Consider the following 17219-nt stretch of genomic DNA (forward strand, 5'->3'; position numbering starts at 1 on the left):
GTAACAACTCAATCAATCAATTTTACAATTAGGGCTCAACAGTGGTGGATAAATTTTTTAGCCCAGACTGAACAAACCAAACACCGGCTCTATAGAGGGCCTTTCACGTTTTTTTATTACCTGAAGGCCACCGTAGCTTCTACTAAACAAATGGAAAGGGACATGTGAGCGGAGGATTATTCAGTTGATCTGCAACCCCATTCGTCTGGCTCCACCCTCCTACATACTTCCGCTCAATTTTAATTTTCCCTTAGTACTAAGTCTGGGTTTGCGGTACATTCGCGGGTTTTCTCCGGCCAATTCTTTACTGGTCCAATCAGCGAACAGAGGGAGTGGCTGAGAACAATGACATTGAGGTTGTGCGCTAGTTTGAGTTGTAGTTCCGTAATGGCGGCGGAGAAAGATGCGAGCGAAGCAAGTCTTTGCTGAGTTTTGTTGGTGGCCATGATGTTGTGGCCCTCCTCCCCACGGAGTTCGGGAAAAGTTTGATTTTCCAGCTCGCTCCATTAGTGGTGAAGGAGTTGGCTAAGGCGAACGCTAGCGATGCTAAGCCGACGTCACGACCAAACGTTAGTGATTGGTTATGGCAGATCCAGAGTGGCTCTGGGCAGATCCAATAGTTTTAAACTTCAACAGAGTACCCGCCTTCAAGGAAGTTAACACTAGTCAATGGAGAGTAGCCAGACTCTCTGTACAAATGAAATGTACCAGAGTCTGGTAGGACCAAACAGGCTACACGCTACAACCTCATCGTTAGATGTTACAAAATCTGTGCGTGTGCGCGTGTGTGTGTGTGTGTGTGTGTGTGTGTGTGTGTGTGTGTGTGGAGTAATTATTATTTGACAGTCTATGTTTATCAGTAGATTCTGAAAATGTATCAGCATACACTAACACAAAGTCCAATATACACTGAATTCCAATCTCATTTATTATATCAAGCATTTCCTGACTTTTAATGTATATGGTACTCAATAGGTGTCCAATATGGTAGCTTCATTACATGTTATCACTACAATATTACAGTAAGGTATTTATTAGTTATCTTATCATTAAAAGGTATCTTTTTCATTTTTAAAGTGATATGACTCTTGCTGTTATTGAAAAAGATACAGCCATTCAAAGTAATCTTGATTCCTCTGTTTTTTAAGTAATTTTAGGGACATTTACAAACCACTTTCTTAAAAGACTGCGACAAATGCTGGTTGAAATGTGTCATAAAAAAACATGAAGAAACATAAGAAGACGACTCACTTTTAAGGCATTGTACAAATTTATAGGTTAAGTTTTGTAGGTGAAGCCAGTAAAAAGAAGATCCATCTGAACTGTTTCATACCTGAAAAGGCTAAAGAGGAATGCTGTCATTTTAAGAATTAACACTTCATTTCAGTGGGCCAAGACAGTTCAGTTTTTCTGAACTTGGTGACAGAAATCAACAACAAAAACTCCTAATAAAAAAGCTGCTGACTTTGTCAAACTGTGACGTGTCAAACCAAAGTGAAATTAATATTCTAGCACAGCTCAATGTATGTAAACCGTTTTTTAAGCTTTCATTTTGGTTCAAGACCTCAACACAGTCCTGTTCGCTGTCTGTGGAAGAGAGCCAGATCTTGCACTCCAGTTTAAAGGTTGTGTGTTACTTCTCCAGTTCCTAGCTTTTAGAAAAGCTCAGTGGATGAGAAGTATTGAGTGAAATGCTCCGTGGCACAGAAATAACATATGTGAATTATTAAAATGGGTGGCATTTACCTTTTAAAGAAGTAGACAGCACATGAAATGCTGCTGCATTCATTTTAAATATAACAAATGTTATCTTAACTACATTATTGCTTGTGTTTTTATTCATCATCATCATCTGTATATTCAACTATTGAATTATTTAGTTTATTTTTTTTATAAAAATGAGGATATTAAAGCTCTACAAAAATTTCAAATGGAATGACACAATAAAGTTGTACACAATTTATAACTTATTGCTCCATACTTTAATTTGTGCAATTTGTGTAACCTATCTAGAATGAGTAATGACCAAGAAAAAATAAAGTCTGTTTCAAGTTGAAATTACAACATAAACTTTGAATTTCAACTGAACTTAAATAAAACTCAGTTAGTGAGTATGGACCTTCATCCGTTCATCAGTGTAAATCTGCCATTAGCCTACTTGTATAGAAAAGGAAACAGTGAAGTCTAGATTGTCATTATCTTACGCTGACTTCTCCATAATTGACATTGGCAAACATGGAAGCACGTCTACAAACAAGCATAAAACAGCCACCGCTGTTGTCTATGGGACAACTTGTTCATTTTTCTTCTGGAACTCTTTATGAGTTTCTGCAACAGAATGTGTGTTCCTTATCAATGTCCACAGCCAAATGATGCACCCAGTGTCTTGCTGCCGCCTAGTGTTCATGCACAAACACTGCGCCTCGCGGTCAGTGCAGAAAAGAAAAAAAGAAGTAAGAATGAAAAGATTCGGGGAGAAAAACACTACTACACGTTAGCTTCTGTTCCCTCAATTATGTACATGGAGCACTTGTAGGCCTACTGCTAAAAATAATAAACCTTTTTTCATTTTGTCGTCAGTTTTATAGATAGATAGATAGATAGATAGATAGATAGATAGATAGATAGATAGATAGAATTTTAGGCATTCAGTAGCTTAGACAACCATAACACAACAAACACATATACCCATATATCACACATAAATAAAAATAAAAATAAAAATCACTCACAGAAATGCAATGACCATGATAAGGTGCTATACAAATGTTAAAACCATTGACTGCAAAATCCTATCCTTCTTAATTATTAAATAACTAAATAATTACATACCGTGTAAAATGTAAAATCATTGTTGTGTATGATGATGGTACTTTTTATCTGAAATGAAGGCTAATTGTGTTGTATAAATGCTTAGTTGCGGGGGGGGTTGTCTTCTTCATTGATAGATTGAATCGTTTTGATTATTTTTTAAATAATAATTTATAGGATGAAATAATAAAATATCGTGATAGCTGTATTTTTGGTTTGCAGCCAGCCACAACTTTACTCAATCGATCACTGATTTCAAATCGTGGCTCTGCTGTTTTTCCTGACGCGACGTCCAGGAAAATAAATCAAATTCGGATCATAGCACAGGCGGAGGAGACACTTCTAAAAGCAGAGATGGTAAATATGGATGATATTTGAAATACGCTCATCAGTTTAACATTAAATATAATGTCTACACTGTAACTAAACCACATAGCTTGTTTAGGTAATTTACTAAGAAACTTAGAAAAGGGGTTAATTTACGCACACCAAGCTAACGTTAGCTAGCTAACTTTTGACTGCACTGTGAGTAAGCAAAACAGTAACTGCTAACGTTAGCTGCATTGATGCCGGCTAAATGACGTGTGTCCAAAGAAACGGTTCACGGCTAATATTTGTCAGATCACATCACATTAAACAATGTCTATAAATAACCCGATGAATACATTCAGCCCCCTGATAACATACTTGCGTTGCAGATTTGCTGTTTAGGTGGTTAGCATGCTAACGCAACGAAGCTAGCAGACGTTAGCCAGCAGAGGCTGAGTTAGCATCAAAATGAAGTATCATGCCTTTTACTTTCGTTTTCCCTCAGCTCACCGGCCTTTGGTTTCAAACTAATAACTTATTTTGCGAAGCCAACACATATAACCCCTAGTCACTGGTCACTGTAGTAATTTAACAAGCGTTCGTACTTTCGGCATTTAATCCAGCTAATGTGAGCTAGCTTTCTGCAGGACTAAGTTAAAGTGGTAACGTTAACGTTACCCAGCGCTGTTAACAAAATTGGTTATGATCGTATTCGGTTGCATGGTTCTATATGGTAAGTGGCTGCACACAAAAGCTGGACTTATGAATTATTCAGTCATGTTTGTAACTTAAAGCCTGAGTCTAGAACAGTCCAGGCTAGAGACAGACACGTAGTCGTAACTTGGAGACCGTGAGAAATAGTCTGTAACTGAGGAAAAACCGCGGATAATGCAAGGCAACTATGTAAGCTCAGCTCTTGTGTGTTTATATAATGATTGTTTTAAAGTGTCACTTTCAAATTTTGGCTTGTTTTTAATCTTTAGTTCCGCAATCAGTACGACAACGACGTGACAGTATGGAGCCCACAGGTAAGTCGCTGTTTGCTGTAACCTCTGACTTCTCAAAGAAAGTAAATGTCTTATGTGTCACTGACGTTGCCAAACCATAATATGTAAATTAAATCATTCATCTTCATGTTGGTCCAGGGCCGTATTCATCAGATCGAGTATGCAATGGAGGCAGTGAAGCAAGGCTCTGCAACTGTAGGACTCAAATCCAAAACTCATGCAGTCCTGGTTGCATTAAAGGTACAGTCATTCAATGTCTTTTCTGTGACAATTTCTGCTTCCTAAAAAACGTGCAACATTGTAGAGTATGTTTTTCGTTATTACATTTAATAACATTTCGAGCAAACATTCATTCCGACGTCAAGTGTTGCCCTTATTTATTTGGAAACACAGCAAACCATGGAAGACATTTATGATATCTGCCGTTTAATGGAACATTTAATGTATTATAACTAGGGGTGGAACTACGCTGAAGTCACGGTTCGGTTCATGCCTCGGTTCAGACATCACGGTTTGGTTCGGTACAATGGAGGGAAAAGCATAATAAAAATGCAGAAGGCAATTTTTTTTTTTTTATTGTGCATGTCTCAGGCTGTAGCCTACCACCTAGTGTCATCCAGTCTCTCCCCTGAGCTAGCTGCAACAGCCTGAAGTGTATAAAGTAAGATGTAAACAGTAAACAATAAGAAGGCTAGGCTACCCCACATCATCTCCAGACTCCATCTGGAACTTGTAAACAAAATAAGACAATCAGCTAGTAGTGTGATATGGGAGACAAGCGCTGCTCTCATATGTGAATGCACAGAGCAGGGCTGTTAAAAGAGCAGCTTCGGTTACACAGAGCAGTTGGCGAATTGTGGCGTTAGCTTCACACGCTAACAGCGGAGCTAGCAGCAAACAGCGAAGCTAAGGGCGGAGCTAACAGCGGAGCTAACAGCGGAGCAAATGGGCCTGGAAGCCATTTGTGGTCGAGGCGAGAAGGGATACAGCTACAGTACATCCGTGTTGGTTGTATATGGAAGGGACTAGTTTGCTTCGTGTGGACTCACTGGACCGACTCGACATGTAGGCGGAGCTTCAGAGCTAAGGCAGGGCTACAGATTAGGTGTCCCTAAGAAACGCGTATGTAACAGTAGTTCCACATTACATTAATTCATTTCCACGCGAGTTTTATTTATTTTTATACCGTGTATTCTCCGTGTAAATTCATGTACCGAACCGAGACGCCCGTACCGTTTCTTATATCGGTTCAATACGAATACATGTACCGTTCCACCCCTAATTATAACACATAAAGACACAACAAAGCATGTAGCAGATTATTCATGAAAGCCAAAGGACAAGTATCAGATCATGCATGACTGTTTGTCATGTTTTTCGTGTCTCTGTAGAGAGCCCAGTCTGAACTAGCTGCCCACCAGAAGAAGATCCTCCATGTCGACAACCACATCGGCATCTCCATTGCTGGACTGACTGCTGATGCCAGACTGCTTTGGTACGTCACAGCTGCCTTTTTTTATGGTTTGAATAGAGCTTTTCAGTGAATCTGTGAATCAATAAATCTCATTAATCTAAATGATACTAACGCCCTCTCTTCCACAGTAACTTCATGCGTCAGGAGTGCTTGGACTCAAGATTTGTCTTCGACAGACCCCTCCCCGCGTCTCGTCTCGTCTCTCTTATTGGCAGCAGTATCCTCACTACTGTAAAAATGTGCTTTTATTTTTTTATATATCGCAATCTCAGTGGTTCTGTTGGCCAGTTTCCCTTGTGTGAATACCCTGTGAAGTAAATAACTGTGAATGGCAACAGTGATCCTTAACTGAACCTTTTTAGAAACCCAAATCCCAACACAGAGATATGGAAGGAGGCCCTATGGCGTTGGACTCCTCATTGCTGGCTATGATGTAAGTTTGCGCACTCAAATATCTATCTACTACTCTTTTTTTTTTTTTTTTGTGTGTATTTTTTTTCCCTTGTGAAAGAATAAAGGTCATACAAATTTTAGAACTTAAAATGTAACCATGGCTCTTGTTGCGTCTTCCAGGACATGGGACCTCACATCTTCCAGACCTGCCCGTCAGCCAACTACTTTGACTGCAAAGCCATGTCCATCGGCGCGCGCTCTCAGTCTGCACGCACCTACCTGGAGAGATTCATGGAAAAGTTCTCCGACTGTAAGATAACATTTATTTCACTAGCCTTGTTCCCTCATATTGTTGGTCAGCTTTTCATGGAGTCCTCGTGTTTTTAAAAGTCTTTAAATGTTTACTCATCTGTGTTTTCACAGATCTCATTTAGCAGCTTCATTGTTCAAACATGGCTGGTCGCAGTACCAAACAACAGTGGCTTCCACTTGCTGAGTGACAAGTGGAAATACTTGAATTTAAACGGTATTGTTTTGTTCTTAGGTAACCTGAACGATCTGGTCCAGCATGGGCTCCGTGCTCTCAGAGAAACCCTCCCAGCCGAGCAGGACCTCACTACCAAGGTACGCCAACTCTCTCCACGCTGATGTTCCAAATCCCAGCACACAAGAAATCGATCATCATTTGTCTTCATCTGTGTCCTAAAGGAGACATGCACTTGTCCTGCCTGTGAAAACCCCTTTGTGTCTGTCCACCAAAACAGAGTACTTGTGTACCAAATGCCAGAGCATTGAACTAGGCTTCTAGGATAAATATGAATCCAAAGCTAAATGGATTGTAAATATTATGACCGGATTCAGTAACTTGTTTTTAAAACCCAACCCAATTTAGCATTGAGGACGTTGTGGTCTAGTATACAGGCCATTTCTTAGGTCTATTTCTCATTCTTTCAGAATGTTTCCATTGGCATTGTGGGGAAGGACATGGAGTTTGTCATTTATGATGATGATGACGTTGCCCCGTTCCTGGAGGGACTGGAGGAGAGGCCACAGAGAAAGGTACTGGAAAGGGTGCAAGGATTTATCAAGTCCAGTTCGGACTCATGTTTGTTTTAATTTAAGAAACAAATGTTATGTTTTAGTGGTTGGTTTTCTTCTGCACGCTAATCTACACAATTAGTCCAAACAAACTAGAGCTCTGTATTTTCTAAACACGGTTGGTTATGTTGCATTTGGGCTAGACAATTGACACCTAGTAAGATGTAATTCCGGCTCTTTAGTCATCCCTTTTTTTTAAGATTATTTTTTAGGGCATTTTTAGGCCTTTATTTACACAGGACAGACGAAAACATGAAAGGGGAGAGAGGGGAAATGACCTGCAGCAAAGGGCCGCAGGTCGGAGTTGAACCCGCGGCCGCTGCGTCGAGGAGTAAACGTGTGTGTGTGTCTGTGTCTGCTCTACCAACTGAGCTCACCCGGCCACTAGTCATCCCTTCTAAAATTAACCAGTGGCATACTGTTAAAATCTATTCACACTTGGGGTCAAGGCAAATGTTTTTATGTGAAAAAAAAACAAGATTTAAATTTAGCTTAAGGGAATGAAAGTGAAATTTAGAAATGTATTTAACACATCAATTTTCTGTCTTTTGATCCTTTTCATTATATATTGTTTTCAGTGTTAGACAGACTCTGATGTTTGTGTGCTAAACCCCACTTGTGTTTGTGCGTCAGGTTGCCCAGCCTGCAGACGAACCCGCCGCTGCGGGAGAGGTAGCTGCTGAGCCAATGGAGCACTGAGGCGGTCCCTGTCAGTTTACTTCCTGTTATCCGAGGGGGCGGGTACCAACCCAGACCAACCAGACACTTAACTGCAACTCACCAGAGTAAATCTTAGAGAGGAGAAGTTGTTGTTATGATGTGCTCTCTAAACTTGTCAATGCAAAAATATTCTGCTAACATCAACCAATGTGATGTTGCTTTTGTATGAGTAAAGTGTACCATTATACAAGTAATAAACTCTTTTTTTGAATTGTGCTGCAGCTCTTTATTACATTAGTTGCCTACTTATTACACATACATATTTTTAAAGAGTGAGAGTTTCAAGAGTCTGAGCCACAGCGTTTTTACAGTATTGATCTTGTTACAATGTAGAGTAAAAATAAAACAAAGCCTTAAGGAGTAAGTTAATAACCTTGAACATTTTATTGAAGTTATTCTATCACTATTATGTGCCATACCCAGGTGCCGTTCTAAACAGTGAAATTCATTTTATAAAAGTAAAAAGCTTAAAATAATTTAAAACATAAGACAACAGGTTTGTTAAAATCTTAAAATGTTATCGGTACAGGAGGCAAGATTTCTCTCCAAACTGATGGGATGACAAAGCGGGAACTATTTATGTCCCCTTTGCTTTAAGTTAGTACAGTGCATGTATTGTTCCTCCTCACACTTAGGGAATTCAGGGTCTAAAAATGTGCATCTTTGATATAAAGATTGCAGGAAGTCGAACACTTATTCTGACAGGTGAGAAAAGGCACAATCGCCTCAGTATATTAAAGTGATGTAAGTAATGTCATTAGTGTTTCCTTTGTTTGCAAGTGACTTCTTTCTGATGTTTTCGAAATGTAGTCATTTACAGAACAAGTGTGTTTTGAAGTGGCCTGATTCAGTTGTGTGTGCTGGTAATACATTTTGAAAAACCACCTCTAATTCAAGCACTTGTAAATAACGTGAAATCATTTTACAGTAAAAGAGGCTGGATAAAAGAACAGATGAAATATGATAAATAACACTCCCGTAACAGAATTAAATACTGTTTGTTTACCAGGGTGTCCACCGTTTTACATCAAATCTTAACCTGGAAACATCCTAATGTTAGTTTAAATTAAATACTTCATCAATGTATAATAATGGTAATACTGGTGTTATTGTATTAGATTTTGAGCGTTTTATAAATGAGGCCCCTGTTTTTTTCTTTAGAAATATTTAAGTGCCAATACTGTTTTAAGACCATAAACTATACTCGTTCCTTTTCTAGCCAGTGGATGAAGCTGATATAAAACTGCCCTGTACACACATTTTCTCACGTATTTACTTCAAGTAAAGATAAACAAGGCTGGCGAAAACAACCCGCCTGCTGAAAACAGATTTAAAAGAAGAAGCTGTTCACGGCTTAAGTTCACATGGCGTCACGTCAAGTCAGTGTGAGGCTTTCTTCGCTCTCCTCCTCTTGTTCCTCCGTCTGACGGCGCTGCAGGAAGTCTCCGTCGTCCTGCTCAGGTCCTCCACCTTCTCCTGCTCCATCATGGACGTCACCTCCAGTGTGAGCTGCAGGTCCTTCAGGACTCCAGCCAGGTCGTCCTCCGGGACGCCCAGATCCATTTGAAACCCTCCCTCCTTGTGTTCACGCACGTCGTCCACCCTCTCCTTTACGCTCTCTGGCCCCACATCCTCTTCACTTGCTGCTGTAAAATCAGATCCTCTCTCTTTGTTCAGACCCTCTACTCCCTGTGCAGCCTCTCCTCCACCTGTAACATCCTCAGAAAGGTTTTCCGGGTCGGCTCCATCAGCGTGTGTCCTCTCAGCCTCCGTCTCCGTCTGGGGACTTGGGTCTTGCTGACTGTGCTGACAGCAGCAGCGGGAATGTTCCCACTGCTGCTGAGGCTCCTCAGGATCATCTGCAGAAACTTTAGACACATTTAATAAGTCGTTATTTGCAGTGGTGGAATGTAACTAAATATGTTTACTCAAGTATTGTCTTTAAAGGAGAAATCCGGCACAAAATGAACTAGGGGTACCGAGTCGACCGTTCTCTAGGATATGTTTTCATGCTAATCGAATGTGACCAGTTTTAGCGCAAACCGCTGATTAGCTTATAGCGTAAGGTGACCAGATTTCTGAGACAAAATCCGGGGACATTTTCAGCTCAGAAGCGTAAATACTCCCAAACAGGTAATGTTTTTATCTTTGTAAACTTAAAACGGGGACACTGCCCAAGGGCCCCCTAGGTGGGTCCATGGGCATGCTCCCCTGTAAGAAAATGTTGTCTATTTTAACGTTTAAATGCATCAATCTGGTGCACTTTGAAAATAAATTCAGAGGTTAGACTTGATTATTCTTATCTATGGATGGAAATACTTGTGCTGTAGCCTGAACTATTTTGCACTTCAAAATTTTAACCATGCACACACAGGTGGAATAGTTTTTTCTTCATATTTTTGCATTAATGTCACTAGGAAGCATACCAGTAGAAATATATATTCATATTTGTAAGTGGGATATATATAAGTGGGATTGTCTGGAATCTGGCAATATAATAACCATTATGGTGGGATACACTGGCTAAGCAATTTACAAAAATGTCTGTGCTGACATAAAGAGTTTACATGAGAATACATTATAATTTGTTCCCAAAGTTGGAGGCCATGTAGAAATTTTGTTGCGATTTCAATACCGGATTACCCGGGAACCGCTTGTTGTACCGATGCATGTGTTGAGTGAAGAGTTTGTGAGATTTTTCACAGAGTAATGGGTGTGCAGAGATTTATGCAGAATGCAAAAATGATAACTTTTCATGTAAGTTCAATGTTAATTTTCTCGCAAACCATTTGTCACAGCAACTGGTGCTAATATCATTGGAAAGCTTAGATTCTGGTTGAGGCGGTTGTGCCAGACTCACGCCTTTGGCTGAGTCTCTGTCTGTCAGAGGGAGAGCAGGAGTGCGGTTGTGAAGAAGTTGGTAATTTCACGGCGCAGATTAACACTTTTGCATGCACTATATCCGTGTCACATTCTCATTAGGGTCTGAGCCCCCCTAAAGGTCTGATCCTAGAATCGCCCCTGCTGCTACTTCATACTTGTACTCCACTACACCTCAGAGGGAAATAGTGTAATGTTTACTGCACTACATTTATCTGACAGCTTTTGCTTTATTGCTTCAGGCTGGACTTGTTTCTGCAACAGCTCATTGAGTATCGGATACAATTAAAACTATTGAGGAAATATTTTCCTTTGACATTGGTCCAGTATTAAACGAGATCGCTGCAGTCGGAAACGGCGAAACAATCTACAATGTAAGTTAATTTTTTTAATTGTCCAGCTTGTATTTACGTTCATAAAAGTGCTCGTTTTGCCACTGACAGGCTCGAATTAATATTTTAAGTGTCCGACAACATTATGGAAAGTGTTTCTAAGGAGGTCGACCTTTCTGTTAAAGAGTAAGTTTTTAAGAATGAGTTTTTAAACATAAAAAGTTCGCGAAATTGCGTTCGCTAAACTCACCAGACTCCATGTAAATAAACGGTAATTTTAGCATCGTAAAATATGGGCACATGTACGTTTAGGGTGCGCGTTTGGTCAATGTTTTCTTTCTTTTATTCCAATTTCGGGGTCTGTCAGTCACAGTGAAAACCGGGGACATTTCCGGGGACAGCTCCAGCCGGGGACAGGTCACCGAAACCGGGGTCACCCTATTATAGCGCTAGTCGTCGGGGCGCGGGTGAAGTAAAAAGAAATTGCTATTTCTATACCACAAACAAGGCTCAAAATAGCACCACACTTCCACGGTAGCATAATGAGGGTCCCTACATGTATCCACGAGTAGTCAAACGGCGAACGGCGTGCTTGAGCTAAGTTACTGGTTACTGGTTACACGGCGTTCGTCGTTTGACTGGTCGTGGATGGCGCCTGCCTGTATACATGAACGGTACAGTCTTTATAAACTATCTTTTTAATAAACTGTTTGTACACTTACAAAGTTCTCAATGCTTCGGTTTCCATGTAGGGACCCTCATTATGCTACCGTGGAAGTGTGGTGCTATTTTGAGCCTTCTTAGTGGTATAGAAATAGCGATCTCTTTTTACTTCACCTGTGCCCCGACAACTTTATAAGCTAATTAGCGGTTTGCGCTAAAACTGGTCACATTCCATTAGCATGAAAACATATCCCAGAGAACGGCTGACTCGGTACACATGTGTTATTAACCCCTAGGTTCATTTTGCGCCGGATTTCTCCTTTAAGTACAAATTTGAGGTACTTGTACTTTACTTGAGTCTTTTCTTTTCATGGCACTTTCTACTTCTACTCCGCTACATTTCTGAGAGAAATATCGTACTTTTTACTCCACTCCATTAATCTGACGGTTTATGTGATGTTAGTTTGCAAATTAAGATTTTTGCACACAAAACACGTTTAGTTTATAAAATACGATTTTTGTATTACAAATTTAAACTACCCAACAATATATAGGCCTACAAGTCCAGCTGGAATGATTAGCAGATTAAACATTTAGTTAATCGACAGAACTGTTTTGATTGTTCCCAGTTTCTAAAATGTGAGGATTTTTCTGAGTACTTTTAATTTCAATACTTTCAAAGCTTTGGTGCGTACGTTTTTGATATTAATAAACGTCCGTTACATTCAAGCCATTGCCAAATGAGTTGCTACAAAGATAATTAAGACTATCAGCTCCACACAACCCTCTCTGTATTTCTCAGTATGGCTATGTATAAAAATATTTTAAAACAGGTTTATGTGTACAAATTGTTTTTGTTTCTGCTTCATTACATGTATAAAATGGCCACTGTGAGCATGCAGCGTTCATGTACCTTCCCAGTCCTCCTGGGTCTTCTTCTCTGGTGCCATGTTGTCCACCAGCTGGCCCTCCTGCATCACCCGGGTGATCTCCGTCAGCTGCTGCAGGAGACTCTCCTCCTGATCTGCCGTCACCCCCTTCACCCTGCAACACAGACAGAAAACCAAACCCACCTAAACTATCTTCCACTCCTAAACTTGAATAATTCATGTTGTGAGTGTATGAAGTCAAGCAGATGTCATTGTTTACCCTATTCTACCTTAAAGGAACACATTTCACCCACATAAAAATATATGATATATAAAGGAATGAGTTAAAGTTGAATGAGGGGTGGGAAACATCACAAGCTTCGGCTTCATCCTGCTCCTTTTCGGACAGTTTTTGAAAATATTAATTGTAATAGTATTTTTAATATTATTGGTAACACTGTATAGATATTGTTCTTTTTCCTTTGGTGTGTTGCCATGCACTTTTTTAGTTTATTTTATAGTTATATATATATATATATATATAAACCTTTTTTAAAATTTTTTTTTTTTAATAAAAAAATGAATGAAAAATGAATTAACCGTAGAACTCTTTACTATCCTAATATACTGATCAGTTGATGGTGTGCCTAATTTGAGAATTTCTGCCAGAACGCACAAGATGTTTTTTTGGGCATTTCTGCCTTTAACTGATAGGAAAGCTGAGATATGAAAGGGGAGAGAGAGGGGGGAAGACATGCAGGAAACAGTCACAGGTCGGAATCAAACCCTTGACCTTCTGCGTCGAGGAATAAACCTCTGCATATGTGCGCCCGCTGTACCAACTGAGCTAACCGGCCACGATGCTTCATTTTTTTAATGTAATATTTTGTACATTTTTGGAGGTGTGGGCACTGATCAGTTTGAATGCTATTTTCACACAACAGCTCAATATTTGTGAGGATAATGTTGAAAAAGAACAGATTTCAAAGATGCTTTCAAAGGAATTAAAACTCTCACACGTCCTTATCACAGCCTATACCGGAGTAACTAATAACACCAAGTAATACACTTTTCAAACTTTTAACTAATACGATTTTTCCCAGTCATTGAGAATAACACATGGAAGTGTGTAATATGAAACCACACCCAGTAATAAGAAATGATCATGTAAAAAGGAGAGAGCAAATTGCAGAAAGGAAATGATCTCTGCGTTCATACTTTATGGGATGGTCACATTCATCTTTATCTTTGCAGTGGGAGAGATTATTGCACACATGTAATTAAATTAACAAACAAAACAAATGCGCTCAATCAAACAAGTAATTCCTGTCAGGAGGAAGAGAAGAAGGAGGCGGAGGGAAAAAAATGATTCTTCAGTAAAGGCACACACCCACCTGCCAGGACTGTGGTGGGCGTTGGAAACAATATTCTCCATCACCAACTCTGTTTCCCTCAGTTTGTCCTGCAGCTGAGCCAACTCAAAGTCAGCTGGAGGGCGACACAGGGACAAGAGAAATTAAAGGAAATATGTTTTAAGGAAGAATCAAGGAAAATACGTGCATTCAAACACTGAAGAAACAAGCTTAGTGTCCTCAAAAATTTGAAGTGCAATGCTGTTTTTTTAACCCTCCTGTTGTCCTCGAGTCAAATTTGACCCATTTTCGAAAAGATTCTTTATCAGAAATTTGGGTTTTCTTTCAACCAAATTGTCAAAATGAAATAACGTGGATGGTTCCCTACAATGCTCTTCACAAGTAAAATAAATGATCAGTTCACTATTTTCATTGAATTTGGGTGTTTTATTGAATTTTATAGCATTTGAAGAAAATAATTGACTAAAAGAACGTTGAAAAAAAAGAGACAAAAACGTTGGGAAAAGCTTCAAAAACACCAGGGGAAATAGGCAAAAAGTGTTGACAAAAGACGACCAAAACGTTGAACAAAAAAGTTTCAATTTTAGACCCAGAAAAACAAAAAGTTGCAGGGTCGACGGGAAGACAACACAAGGGTTAAAGAAATGAGTTGGCAGTAAGCTAAAAGCTCAAAGAATGAGTATGATCAACGTTGAATGATACTCACTGATCTTTCTCTTCTTGTTCTCTGACCGAACCGAAGGAAACCTGCTCTCGACTGGCTTGTTGTTGCCCTTAGATGTGATCTAACAGGCAGACAATAGACGGAGTAACACGGTTAACACTCTCTAACACAGTCATCACAACAAATCCCACAGTCTGTTTGTATTTAAACCACTTGCACACAGACAGTTGTTTTTTTCTGCCAAACAGTATTATTCCTTTGTTAAAGTGCTCATATTATGCTTATTTTCAGGTTCATAATTGTATTTAGAGGTTGTACCAGAATAGGTTTACATGGTTTAATTTTCAAAAAACACCATATATTTGTTGTACGACACATTGCTGCAGCTCCTCTTTTCACCCTGTGTGTTGAGCTCTCTGTTTTAGCTACAGAGTGAGACCTCTCACTTCTGTAACATCTTTGTTGGGAGTCACACATGCGCAATAGCTAGGTAAGGACTACTAGCCAGTCAGAAGCAGAGTATGAGGGAGTGCCACGCTAGCAGCTAGGCGAGCATTATAACGTGTGTTATAAAGTGACCACGTTTGTCTCTGAAGTAAAGGCTGGACTACAACAGAGCTGTTTGGAGCAGTTTGTGAACAGTGTTTTCTGTTGGAGATGGTAAGTCCCTTTGGGGTGGACTTTGGGCTTTTTCACTTTGCAAACCTATAACATGCACAAAAAGATATATAACACAATAAAGGAAAGGGGAAAAGCCAAAAAGCATAATATGAGCACTTTAAGTAAAATGTTTATTTTTCTTTATGGTTTCATTTTACTGCAATTAAAAATACTTTCATACTAAAACTTTTACTGGTAGTCAGGGCTGGGTAGCTTTTGAAATTGGTCTATACTAGCGTCTTGCAGAGAGTTAGTTAAGAAGATCGATACCTCTCTGAAACTGTAAATTAATTCTACCAAAATCTGCAGTACTAAACAGTACTTCTAAAGATCACTAAGAAATGCGGTATATCTCATTTGAAGAGTTTTTCTACTCTCTCTATACAGTTCATTATTCAGAAGTTGTGTTGCGTCTCCAGTGTTTCACCTTAAACAGTATGTAGAGGATGTAGAGTAAGATCCCGAAGCCGTACACGGGGATGATCTGTCCTGCCAGGTTGGATTTGCCCCCGGCTCCTGCCCCCGTTCCTGCTCCCTTGGCCCTGGCTATGGCCTCAGAGTTGTGGGCTCTGGAGAAAGCAGAGCCTGCAGCCTTCTGGCCTCGACCCTCCGGGGCCGCCTGACTGCGCATCAATGGAGGGAAGCGACCTGAGCCTGCAGGAAGAGGAAGACATGTCAGGAAGAGGAGATTCACCTGGAAGTCTGTTGGGGAAAACATGACTGATTCACAACATAAATAAATACAGCACAATCTAAAATCAATTGAATCTACACTACAAGAACAATAACTGTGTATATGGATTATTATATAGACAAATTATTGTTTTAGGTGTGCAGAGTTGTTCAAAGGCCCCATGCCTTAAAACAGAGTCTAAGTGGACTGACATGATTTATTTCTGCTTTCTTGAATAGAACACTAAAAACTGCATATTGATATATCACCATATCTTTTATTTCAGTAGTCTCTGTATAGTGCTGTCTAACACAACAGGCTTGCAATAAATCTTACTTTTTGCTTTTTGTGAAGGTTATAATTTTTTCTGCCTCTTTTTTTAGCAATAAAGGTAGAGTGTGTTAATTTACATATTTATATACATCAGTTGCCAGTTTATTAGGAACACCCAGGCAAAACTAATGCAGTTGTCCAATAGACCGTACCTTCATGGAGATTATACTGTTGTAAATAGGGAAGACAAAGTCATATTATAATATAATGAAATACGGTTAAGCAGCGCCACAAACTGCAGCCAAAATGACCGTGAATCAACACCTTTCTAAAACAATTTCAACAAAAACTAAACATCATAGCCTCCATGAAGGTCGGATTTACTGCATGCCCGTTGTAATAGACTGCATTCCTTTTAGCTGGGTGTACCTAATAAACTGGCAACTGAGTGTATTTTATTTATCTTGCATTTTTATTAAAATGAATTCATAAAACAGGGGTATTTGTCGCCGTCTTCAGGGAGGAAAATGTAACTGCAAGAACAATGATACACCGGTGAATAATAAATACACTTTATATCCCATCCTTAAAATCTAATACATTATAAGATGAAATCCTCCATCTGAAAAGCGGAAGCCACCACCCATTGACCGAGCTAACGAGGTAGAGAAACCGTGTAAAGGTGACGCACCCTCCGGCCGCTCAGCAGCATCCTTCTTCCCGCGGGATAACAGCATTTTGGGCAGCAGCAGAGCGACGCATAGCACGAGACACGTCGCGAGGGTCACCTTCTGAAATGTCGACATCGCCATACCGACAGGCGAACAAAGACCTTCCTGTGGGGGGAAAAAATGATATTATCTAACGGGTTTGCGGTGAGGAAACGGAGAAGATGCCGTTTCTCATTTATTGGTGTTAAACTTCCTTGTTGCCTTGAGGACCGGAAGTGCGCTGCAGCTGTAACGACTGTGTTTCACCACCGGATGGCGCCAAAAGACCGTCTTTACGTTTTTAATGACG

General features: G+C 39.8%; 2 protein-coding genes across 3 annotated transcripts; one reads left to right on the forward strand and one right to left on the reverse strand.

Annotated features, from left to right (window-relative positions):
• The first annotated feature begins 2974 nt into the window (after positions 1 to 2974).
• On the forward strand, positions 2975 to 8027 carry psma1 (proteasome 20S subunit alpha 1). The gene is made up of 10 exons (XM_031295268.2): positions 2975 to 3168; positions 4104 to 4148; positions 4266 to 4367; positions 5519 to 5622; positions 5730 to 5818; positions 5964 to 6034; positions 6175 to 6304; positions 6539 to 6618; positions 6949 to 7053; positions 7726 to 8027. Exons 1-10 carry the CDS (start codon positions 3166 to 3168, stop codon positions 7789 to 7791), a joined length of 795 nt encoding a protein of 264 aa, XP_031151128.1. The 5' UTR covers positions 2975 to 3165; the 3' UTR covers positions 7792 to 8027.
• A 154-nt stretch (positions 8028 to 8181) lies between these two features.
• On the reverse strand, positions 8182 to 17164 carry ric3b (RIC3 acetylcholine receptor chaperone b). 2 transcript variants are annotated; one of them, XM_031295266.2, is made up of 6 exons: positions 16891 to 17164; positions 15681 to 15907; positions 14636 to 14714; positions 13951 to 14044; positions 12601 to 12731; positions 8182 to 9680 (listed from the first exon to the last, which is right to left on the reverse strand). In XM_031295266.2, exons 1-6 carry the CDS (start codon positions 17009 to 17011, stop codon positions 9193 to 9195), a joined length of 1140 nt encoding a protein of 379 aa, XP_031151126.1. In that variant the 5' UTR covers positions 17012 to 17164; the 3' UTR covers positions 8182 to 9192. The 2 variants fall into 2 exon arrangements, with proteins under 2 accessions (XP_031151126.1, XP_031151127.1); XM_031295267.2 differs by having other exon boundaries at positions 15681 to 15901; positions 16891 to 17154.
• Between the last annotated feature and the right edge of the window lie 55 nt (positions 17165 to 17219).

This window comes from Sander lucioperca, chromosome 7 (assembly GCF_008315115.2).
Source record: "Sander lucioperca isolate FBNREF2018 chromosome 7, SLUC_FBN_1.2, whole genome shotgun sequence".
NCBI classification, from domain to species: Eukaryota; Metazoa; Chordata; class Actinopteri; order Perciformes; family Percidae; genus Sander; species Sander lucioperca.

Excerpts from the sequence above, each read along its gene's own strand:
- psma1 (XM_031295268.2), top strand. Across the intron at positions 4,149-4,265 it reads TGACAGTATGGAGCCCACAG|GGCCGTATTCATCAGATCGA; the intron begins GTAAGTCGCTGT and ends ATGTTGGTCCAG. Across the intron at positions 5,819-5,963 it reads CGTCTCTCTTATTGGCAGCA|AAACCCAAATCCCAACACAG; the intron begins GTATCCTCACTA and ends GAACCTTTTTAG.
- ric3b (XM_031295266.2), bottom strand. The coding sequence starts at position 17,011 with ATGGCGATGTCGACATTTCAGAAGGTGACCCTCGCGACGTGTCTCGTG. Across the intron at positions 15,908-16,890 it reads TGCTGCTGAGCGGCCGGAGG|GCTCAGGTCGCTTCCCTCCA; the intron begins GTGCGTCACCTT and ends CTCTTCCTGCAG. Across the intron at positions 14,715-15,680 it reads TCCTCTACATACTGTTTAAG|ATCACATCTAAGGGCAACAA; the intron begins GTGAAACACTGG and ends TCTGCCTGTTAG.